This window comes from Chlorocebus sabaeus, chromosome 20 (genome assembly GCF_047675955.1).
Source record: "Chlorocebus sabaeus isolate Y175 chromosome 20, mChlSab1.0.hap1, whole genome shotgun sequence".
In the NCBI taxonomy this organism is placed as follows: domain Eukaryota; kingdom Metazoa; phylum Chordata; class Mammalia; order Primates; family Cercopithecidae; genus Chlorocebus; species Chlorocebus sabaeus.
Window position 1 is genome coordinate 9,565,125 of NC_132923.1, and position 10,284 is coordinate 9,575,408.

At 57.5% G+C, this 10,284-nt stretch overlaps 1 protein-coding gene across 1 annotated transcript; it reads right to left on the reverse strand.

The window, feature by feature from the left end:
* Positions 1 to 6,904: 6,904 nt before the first annotated feature.
* On the reverse strand, positions 6,905 to 9,560 carry LOC119624143 (uncharacterized). Its single transcript, XM_037997299.2, has 3 exons — positions 9,115 to 9,560; positions 7,591 to 7,892; positions 6,905 to 7,108 (listed from the first exon to the last, which is right to left on the reverse strand). Exons 1-3 carry the CDS (start codon positions 9,558 to 9,560, stop codon positions 6,960 to 6,962), a joined length of 897 nt encoding a protein of 298 aa, XP_037853227.2. The 3' UTR covers positions 6,905 to 6,959.
* Between the last annotated feature and the right edge of the window lie 724 nt (positions 9,561 to 10,284).

Below are 10,284 nucleotides of genomic sequence, written 5' to 3' on the forward strand. Positions count from 1 at the left end.
CTCAGATATTTAAGACTCTTACGTTGTAGGGAGAAGGGGGGCAAGGAACTCAGCACCCCTTTTGCCCACTTGCCCACTTGGACCACAGGGAATGCGGGTCACCTGTCCCTGGGCAGAGCTCAGCTTGGGCACGAGGAGACTGAGATTTTAGACTGGAGGGCTTCAGGTTATGAGACAGAGATGATGACAGCCTCTTCCCCTGCCCCCACTTTGTGGGGAACTCTTAAAGCTATGTGTCTTTGGGCAGGTTCATATTTGGATCAAGAAGAGGTGAATATATTGGATGGGGTTATGAGGCAGGAGTAACTGGGTTGGGAGTAACTCCCAGCTGGGCTTGGTTTAGTTTGAGGTTATTTGATGTGTTGGGGGAAGGAATTCTGATTCTCCCATTTCTTGAGGTCGGGGAGGAACACAGAAACCACACCCTCTTCTCTCCCGCTATGGCCAGTCCTGCCCCTTCCTGGAGAGGGGCTGAGGGACTTTTGGTTCTTTCCTGACTCCAGGGTGACAGGGACAGGTGAGGTAGATTCTTTGGTGTATCTGGAGTTAGTGGCATCTTGGAGGGAGCCAACTTGAAGGGCCCTAGGCCAAGGCCAGCTGTTCCACGGCCACCTGAGGGTGAAGGATGTCAGGCCCCTGGAACAAGGCCTCAAACACGCCAGCTTCCCCCACTCATTTCCCGTCACTGAATCCCCCTCACCTGGGTGGTGAGTTCAGTCTTCTCCCCCGGCTTCCCTCCACTCTGAATCTGGCCTTGACGGCCCCCAGCTCTATCCAAGGCAGTCGGAGGCATTCCCCAGCATTCCTGGGACCCCTGTTTGCAGAGGAGGCTGCCAGGATAGGAAGGGTCAGCAGTGTAGTCTGTCTGGTGCCTCCCTCTTCCTCACATGACTCCCAACCCCTCCTACTCCATGCTCCCCAGAGATGGAGAAGGGTGGACCCCTCCTCATGTTGCAGGATGGCAGGGAACTGGCTCTAGCTCATTTCTGCTGCCCTTGTCCTTTGCCTTGGGAGCTCCAGTCCTCTTTTCCCGCTCATGGCAGGCCTTCTCCTGCCCCTGGAACCACACAGCTCTGAAAAGAATTGGCTTCCCCTCTCTGCCTGAGTCTCCTCACTAGCAAAATTGATTGTGGATTGGGGCTCTTTCCTGCTCTCTTTGGTCCTGTGCCACAGTGACGCAGGCTGTCTCCCTGGCAGATTTCCCACATTAGCCCTTACCTGGCCCTTACCTATGTCTCCAGCCCAGGAAGAGGCAGAGGAGGCAAACGATGAGAGCAGCCAGGCCCACGTGGATGCCCACCACAACCCCAGGCAGTGGGCTGCTCTCACCCTGGCTGCAAGAGCACCCAGCCTTGGACTCTGTGGACACTGTGCCATCTGTCAGAGAGAGGACCAGGGTTGGAGGTGAAGCTCAGCCCTCCTCCTCCCTGAAGACTGGCAGCCATGGGGGCCTGCTCTGACCCCAGCCCTACTACCCTCCTACCAGACCCCACTTACCCGGAGTGGCTAGGGGCACATCACACAATGAGACAAAGCGGGCACTGCTATTTCCACCCCCGTTGCCATTGAATGCCTGCAGCTTGATCTCATAGAGGGCTGCTGGTTCTGCAGGAAGCAGGAGAATGTGAAGGGGATGGGCATTTATGGGCCAGGAAGCTCAGTACCTGGGGCAAGATCACACTGAGAAGGGCGGGCCTTGAGCGGCACAAGAAGGTTCAGAGTCTCACCCAGGTCTGTGTAGAGGAAGGATCTGACACTGCTGGCCAGGAGCAGGGGCCCCTCAAAATGGGCAGCAGGCAGCTTGCAGTGAAAGAGTTTGAAGCCTTGGATGGGTCCCAGCTGTGGTGGCAGCTCCCAGGAGGCCTGCACAGAGGTGGCACTGAGCACTTTGGTGGAGAAGCCCAGGGCAGCAGGGGCTACAGAGGAAAACAAGCAAACTGGTTGGCAGTCCCTGCCCACCTGAGGCCAGGGACTTCCCAAGGCTGGAGAGGCTGTCACTCACTGCTGCCCATGGTGGAGGCAAAGACAGGGGCAGAGTCCTGACTGGCACCCTCTGCTGAGTAGGCCCGCAAATGGATGGTGTAGGCTGTGGCAGGCTCCAGGTTGGAGAAGACGTGCTCAGAGGTGCCTTTGCTCACGGCCTCTTGGAGCTCCGGGCCAGATGGCTCTGAGGAGCAGAGCAGCATCTTCTCAGTAGTCATGTCCTTGCACCCTCACAAACTGGGGACGAAGCCCCCTCCTGGTGCCTCTCTGGACCAGCCAAGCCTCCAAGGAGAGCAGGGAAAGAGGCTGCAGAAGTTGGAGCTAAGCTGAGAAAGGATGAGGATGAGGAAAGGGCCTAGAGTCAAGCTGAAAAGCAATAAGGAAGCACCAAAAGACCATGTACAGAGGCAGCCAGTCCAGAGAACCACAGGCCCAGAGGCCTGGGAAGAATCCGGAAGGGTCTGGGGTCATGGAGGAGACTGGGACCCAGAGAGTGAGAGGGACTCGCCTAGGACATCAGCAGTCAGGAGCAGAGGTGGGCTGGCGCTGGGGACTCCTGGCTCCTGGCCCTGCTCTGAGCTCAAAGCCCTGTCCACCCACCCACACCCACCTCCCACAGGCCGGAGGTGCAGCACATAGCCAATGATGTCCCCGCCGGAGGGGGGTGGCTCCCAGGACACTCGAATGGCAGAAGTAGAGAGAGCCATGGCATGCAGGCCCCTCGGGACGGGGGGTGACTCTGGGCCGCCTTTCACAGCCAGGCGGGCACTGGCCTGATTGGAGCCTGCACTGTTCTCTGCCATGCATTGATAGATGGCCTCATCCTCAGCTGAAATGCCTGCCAGCATCAGCGTACTAGAGAAAGACAAACTCAGCTGCTGGGAGCCCTTTCCCACCAAGCCTTGGCGGAGCGGCCCTAGAGGAGGAGGCTGTGTGGGGGCATTACCTGTAATGAAGTCAGGGCAGAGCCTCCTGGGGGAAGGGGGAATTGCTGGAAGTAGAAGGTAATTTGCTGGGGGTTTGTGGATGGGTGTGGATTTTTGAGATTTAGGTAGTGAGTGTTGCATGTAGGTGGAGGTGGATGCCCAGGGTGGGTAGGGGGACATACCATTGCCAGTGGCCAGTGGGGAGTGGTAAGACACGAGTACCTATTGTTGTGGGTCAGCCTGATGTTATCCCCAGGACTCAGCACCTTCCCATTCTTCAGCCAGACCAGATGGGGCTCAGGGACGCCCTGGGCCACGCAGGTGAAGATGGCACTGCTGCCCGGAGGCTTGGACAAGGACTGTGGCCATTGGACAAACTCAGGTGGAGCTGGGCAGGCAATAGCACAGAGGAAGACGCCATGAGACCCAGCCTCTTGCCTCCTGCCCTGGACCCTCTCCAGATCCAGGCTCCTGTCAGGGAGCTGGGGTCCCCCAGCACTCTCCCCACCCGGTCGGGCCCTTGGGGCTCACCCTGCACGAGCAGGACGCCCTGTGCTGTGCGCTGGACGTGGGTGCCCGGCCGATTGGCAGCGCAGACATAGACACCTGAGTGCTGGACTGACACGTCGGAGATCATGAGATTCCTGGTGCCCAGAACTTGGATGCCCTCCATGCCGATGGAGCGGCCATCTGCAAGAAGGCGTTGGGGGGGTCAAGTTGGGATAGGACAAGGGCACGGGGCTCTGAGAGACAGGGCGGGGCAGCTGCACACCCAGGTGGCTCCAGGAGACAAGCGGCCGAGGGTGACCCGTGGCGATGCACTCCAGCACTGCCTTCTGGTGCACTGTGAGGGTCAGGTTCTGAGGCCGAGACAGGATCTCCGGCTCCTGCAGCAGCCTCGGGGGTCCCACTGTGTGGTGGAAACAAGCAAATCGGATCAGGAAAGGAGAACCTCCTTCCAGTACTCAACTTCTACTCCAAGCACACTCTTCCAGTCCACAAATGTCACCAGACCTCAGAGGTGTGCTTTGCAGCTGCTATTCCATCTCCAACTTAACAGATTTTTAAAATGACCTGCCCAAAGTCCCATGGCAGTAGCTATCAGGCCGAAGGTCTGGTAGACTGGGGGTGCGGAGAGAGAGGACAGTGAGCAATTCTTCTCCTACAAACCCTGTGGGTGGCCCCACCTTCCCTGGGCGCCTCACCCTGAGGGGCAGGTAGAGGCACCCACAAAGTTAGTAGGAGGCCTTCTCTCAGCATGACCAGCCTCCTAAGACAGCCTGCTTAGCTGCTTAGGAGGGATGTAAGTGTTTTCCGAAAGTAACTCTTGTTTTGGGTCTAAATCACATCTTCATTTTATACCATGCTCCCCCGTTTCATAAGTTTATTCAACAGATCATCACTGGGGGCTCCCATGTGCCAGGCATCACCCTCAAACTGGGAGCAGGGTTGTGAACAACATCGTGTTAAACAGAGCTCTGCTTTCCCGTAGGCCATCATCCCCATTTTCTTTATTACCTTGTATCATGTGAGGCCTTAACGTGTCTTTAACCTTTCATAAATGCCCTTTATTAAGAATGTCTCAGATAAAATGTGTTTCTAAAATGAAAGTCTCTCAAGGGCTGGTCTAAAGTCTTACACATCTTTATCCCTCAAGGTGTAGAATTGTGTTTTGTTCATTCATTTTTTCAGCAACTATAGATTGAAGGCCTACTTTGGGCCCTGCCTTTCTCCATTTGCCTCTTGCAAGCTGCAGTACAGGCTGTAGGCTGCCCTGGAATCTCCTGGCCTCATGCAAAGAGGCTGTGTCCTGCCTGGCCAGACAGTTCAGTGAGGAGAGGCTGGGTCACCCGGGCCGACCCCTTCCCCATGCCAGTCATTGGCTGTGAGCCCCACACATTGTCCCATTTTGCCCTTACCACAGCCTGTGAGCTGAGTACTGTTATTTCCCCCATTTACATGAGAAGATCAAGGATCAGAGAGGTTGAGTAACTTGCCCAATGACAGAGGGACTGGCAGAACTGGGGGACTCCCTGGATCTCGGTAGCACTGAACAGCTGACAACGAGCTTCCCCTCTTTAGCCACTGTGTCCTTGAAGTCTGGGAAATTCTGTCTCACCCTGGTGCATGTCCAGGGTAAGTGCCTGCCCAGGTGTGTGCAGTTGAGTGCGTTAGGGGTGAATGACTTGGGGCCTTTGTCCCCAGCTTCTGCCCCTGAGGAAGACTACTCTGACACCAGCTCCTTTAGGCAACCCTTGAGCCTTCGGTTTTTAGTTGGTCCTCTGCCCCCAACAGACACCTGCTCCTCCTGCTAACCTCCTGTCACTCTCCAGCCATTCGTCTCCCTGCTCCACGGGCAGCAGAATCCTGTGTTTGCCGGATAGCCTTGAAAGACATAGCCTCCTGCCCTGCCCTCCTGCCCCAGACTGTGGATAGGAACGGGAGCCACAGGCCAGAGGGACCCCACCGGGCTCCTCTCTGCTCCTGCAGAAGAGCCGCTGACCCCCACCCTCGCTTCTAGTTTCTAAGTCAGTTATAGATCAGAAACACAACCGTTCCCCCTTCCCCTGCCAGTCTTCAGTTTAAAAATTATATACCAGCCGGGCACGGTGGCTCATGCCTGTAATCCCAGCACTTCGGTAGGCTGAGGCGGGCGGATCACTAGGTCGAAAGATTGAGACCATCCTGGCCAACATGGTGAAACCCTGTCTCTACTAAAAGTACAAAAATTAGCCGGGCGCGGCGGCGGGTGCCTGTAGTCCCAGCTATGCGGGAGGCTGAGGCAGGAGAATCGCTTGAACCTGGGAGGCAGAGGTTGCACTGAGCCGAGATGGCGCCACTGAACTCCAGCCTGGCGAAGGAGTGAGACCCCGTCTCAGGAAAAAAAAAAAAAAAAAGATACAGCCTTCGGTGAAATTTTGTCGGAGATGTTTTGAAAGTTCGTCCAGGCACGGCGGTGGTGTCCGGTGGTACACTTGCTTATTTATACCCTGGAGCCCCCTAGTGGCCGATTCAGGCATGACTGTCCCTCACAAACACCTGTGGCATCTCCAGTTTGGGCGGGGTCTAACCTGCCTCTCCCGCTAGGCACCAGCCCCTCATAGGCTCTGCTGTGGCCTTCACTTTGGGCACAAAACTGTCCCACCCCACTTGGCCTGCAAGTGAGGTCACCCTGGGTGTTTCATCTCAGGTACAAAGCTATTTTCATCCTCACCCCAAGGAGACATGCAAATGTCCATGCACACATGCACATGTACATGCAAGCACAGACACATACACAAACACATGCACATCTACACGCCATGTGTATGAGGGCCATGTGTTCAAGACACAGGCTGACTCAGCCCCAACGCTAGACCCTCCAGAGCTCCCACTGCCCTCTGGATCAAGTCCAAACTATTTTCATGACATGCCTTGCCTACCCACCAACATTAACTTTACTACCCTGAATTCTGCCCATTCTGTGGTCCAGCAACACAGAACTGCCTGTGTGAACTTTGTTGTTCTCCCTTGTGCATTTGTTCAAGGAAATGCCCCGCCCTGCCCTCCTGACCTTGGCTTGCCTCTCTCCACTCACCCTTCAACATCCAGCTTGGGGTAGCTTACTCCAGAAGCCCCTGACAATCCTTACCCACAGCCTAACCCTAGGTTCCCACAGAACCACCTTCTCTCTCAGGTTGTGAGCTCCAGGAAGCCAGGGATGGCTCAAGCCTGCTGCCCTCCCACACCTGGCACAGTGCTTAACATGTCATAAGTGCTCAAAATGCCTGCCTGTCCCATGTACAACCACAGCAACCATACCCTCCTCTCTGCCCAGTGCCCACACTGGGCTTGGCTTACCGCTCAGCGTCAGCTGGGCATCCTGGCTGTGGCAGGTACTGGCCATATTCCGTGCCACGCAGCGGTAGGTTCCCACGTCCGCCTGGCTCACACTGGTGATGTGGAGGATGCCACGAGGCAGCAGTGTGACCCTGAGGATGCACAGGTCAGGGCTCCATGGCCTGTGCCCTGGCTCACAGCCCGCCGTCCCATTGCACTGCTGGCAGGTGCTCACCGGTGGTTGGCAGTATTCAGGGCTGTGCCATTGTGCTCCCAGGAAATGGATGGTTCAGGCACCCCCTGGATCAGGCACTGGAAACGAGCAACTCCACCCCGCTCCACCTCAACCGATTCTGGATGTTGGTGGAAGCGGGACAGACCTAGAGGATGGGGGGAGGCGGTTGGGCACCTGAAGAGCTGGCGATGGGCTATCCCCCCACAACCAAGTCCCAGGGCCAGGCCCCACGCCTATGCCCACATCTGCCACTTCCTCTTCAGTATGGAGCCCTGCGGCCTCATGTCTAGGACTTCTGTGGGCTATAAGCACTTTGCCTTCCTCCATTACAAATATCTTAAATCATAGTTTACAATGGCATTGGAATATAGACAAATGTAATCCATTCTGGACTCATTTTTGCATATTTATTATTATATTCATTTTTTTCTTCTTGTTCTGAGGAAGTTAAAACATTTTTGTGGGCCCCTAAAAGAATCAGAGGCTCTACCAGTGTGTACACTGTGTCTAATGGCTGGGCTGGCCCTGCTCAGGCCCACTCTCAGCGACTCTGGACCCCATGGGTGCCTTCTGTGGGTGCCCCATGCACTTTCATCCCCCAATCCCAGGAGCAGCCCTGTCACTTACTTGCCGGCTGTACCCGGGCCCGTCGGCTCACCAGCCGCCCGCAGCGGTTCTGGGCCACGCAGTGGTACTCGTGGGCATTGGAAAGGAGGCTCCAGCGGGAAGGCAGGGCAGCCAGGTGCAGGGAACCTTCTGGCATCAGGGTGGCACCGCTGTCATTGGCTAAGGCCAGCCCATCCCGCTGCCAAGAAATGGACACGGGCGGCTCACCCTCTACCTGGTAGGGCAGCACCCGTGGGTGCTCCTGCACAGCCGCTGTGTCCCCCGGCTCTGCACAAAGGCCAGCTCGGAGCCTGCAGCACGGCCTGTAGGGACAGCCAGCACAGCCTGGACACGGCGGTCCCCTGTGAGCCACCCTCTGACCACCACCTCCCCCACGGCTTTGACTCCCTCCAAGCTTTGGCAAGGGGCAAGGGACAGGACTTGACTTTAGGGAGACTTTGGGGCAGCAAAAGAGAAACAGGGAAGAGAGGGCAGGGCCCGGCCATCTGAGGAGCACGGGGGGCCACTGGCCGGCTGGCGGGTGGGGTGTGGGCCTGGCAGGCCGGCTGTGATTGATGGCCTCTTTCAGCGGGGCCCTGGCAACGGGGAGGGGGTGGGGTGGGCAGAATGGTGAGGTCAGGGGCTGAGGCGTGGGCATTGTGATCCCCAGGGGACAATGGGATTGCCCCCTCCCTCCCCTGCCGGCCCATCTGCCTGTCTGCCTGCAGGGTCAGCTTCCCAGGACTCCTGGCTCTCCCCTTTCCCCCTCCCGCCACCAGGACCCTGGCCTCTGAATAGGGAAGGAACACACTTACACTCACACACACTCATTCACGGACACACACACGCTTGGATTAAAAATCACAACCTCACTGGCCACCAGGTCTTCTAGATACAGACAGATTCCATCCCAGACACACACTCAAGGAGGCCCCAAACACAGGTAACACGTAGATGTCCCTACAGACTCAAAGTCACAAATACATAAGCACAGGGCCACAGACACTAATGGCACAGGCCCAGAAATGCACGAGCAGAGCTGTGAACCCACATACACAGCCCCCTTCCCACACACCCCCATCAATACAATAACTCAGCCTGTGAGGCTAAGCCAGGACCCCCGGCAGATGGGGTGGATGGGCGGGCAGACAGAGCCTCCGAGGGGCGCATGGGCAGGGGGCTGAGCCAGCCTCAGTTGGCTCAGGGACATCTGTGCGGAAGCCTCTGGGGCCCTGCCTCTGTATGCCTCGCAGTCTGCTCAGCCACTTGCCTCACGTGGACCCCAGGTCCCCTTCTGGCCACTGTGCCCCAAAGCCTGGGCTCCTAGAGTCCCCCATGGCTCTTCCGCAGCCCTGCCTGCCCCTCCTGAGGGCTCACCCCTCTCCTCTGCTGTCCTCAGGGTTTCTCCACCTCCACTCCGGCCACCTCCATCCCTCTGCTCCCCCAACCTTTCCCCCCAACTGTCCCACCCCTATGCCTGCCTCTTTTTCTTCCCCGTCCCTCTGCCCTGGTTTTCCCTATGGCCCTCATGGCCCAGCCTCTTACCGCAGCCTGGGAGCAGCAGCAGCAGCAGCAGCGCCATGGCCCTGCCAGGCCTGGCCCCTCAGCCTGGACGACTTCCCCAGCAGCCCCAGTCTCCTGCCTTCAGCCTGGGGGCCCTCGGGCTGTGGGCATTCCCCACCCCGCACTCTGGCGCACAGTGTGGGGGCCCTGGTCTTGCTTTGGAGAGCCCAGGTTCTGGGGCACCAAGGTCTGGGGTCAAGGCTGAAGGTTACGGTACTTCTCTTCGTGCTTCTGCAGCTGGCTCTGCTTTCAGCCTGAGCCCCCTCCCCACTCCTATCCTCACTGTCCCCTCCTCCCAGGGCCAGGACCCAGACACGGAGACAATTGGGGCAGGGAAAGGGGAGGGGGGGAGGGCCAATGAGAGCAGGGCAAAGTTGGGGGGTCAAACCCGCCCCTTTCTCAGCTTCCAGAAATCTCTCCCAGCCCATCACCCACCCCTTACTCCCTCTCAAACTTTGACTGAATGAGAGTGAAGTTCTAGGAGGAGCTGGGGCATCTGGTTCCCCAAGCCCATCCCTGGGAATCCATGTCCTGGACAGGGGTGGCTTGGAGTCTGATTTGGGGGTCCTGGGGAAGGGTGCAAAGCTCCCACCCTCCTAGTAGAGTCTCTGTCCCAGGTGCTGAGCCCAGGCCTGAAGTGGTGGACCTCATCCCATTAGTTCGGTCCCAGCCCCAGCAGCCCCAGCACCATTCATAGCGTCATTTTCCAAAGCTGTTCTCTCTATTCTGATTGGGACAATGGATTGGGGCCGCCAGGGGCCGGGAGGCTGCCAACCAGCGGGAGGTGGAGGACCAGCCCCATCCTAAAGAGAAGAAAGAAACCCAGGCCTCCTGCCCCTTGCCAGGCTGACCACCTAAAACATGCAAAAAGAGGGACTACCCTTCCACCAAAGGAGCCTGGGACTCAGGCAAGAGCTGACTTGAAGACTTGCTGTTTCTGCAGGATGCCCTCCCCTAAACACCACCCTCCTGAAAAAGAGCATAGCTTAGGAAAGATGACAGGGGTACCAGGGATGTATGGGAGTATCTGTGAGAGGTGACAAGGAGAAAGGCTGGGCTGGGGGAGTTTCATGTGGCAGAGAATGAGGCCCCATCACCCAGCTTCCAACCCAAGGAGCTCCAGCCTGTCTGGCCCCCAACTCAGTCACCCCC

Excerpts from the sequence above, each read along its gene's own strand:
- LOC119624143 (XM_037997299.2), bottom strand. The coding sequence starts at position 9,560 with ATGGGCTGGGAGAGATTTCTGGAAGCTGAGAAAGGGGCGGGTTTGACC. Across the intron at positions 7,893-9,114 it reads GCTGCTGCTCCCAGGCTGCG|GCCGTGCTGCAGGCTCCGAG; the intron begins GTAAGAGGCTGG and ends CTGTCCCTACAG. Across the intron at positions 7,109-7,590 it reads GGCCCGGGTACAGCCGGCAA|GTCTGTCCCGCTTCCACCAA; the intron begins GTAAGTGACAGG and ends CCCATCCTCTAG.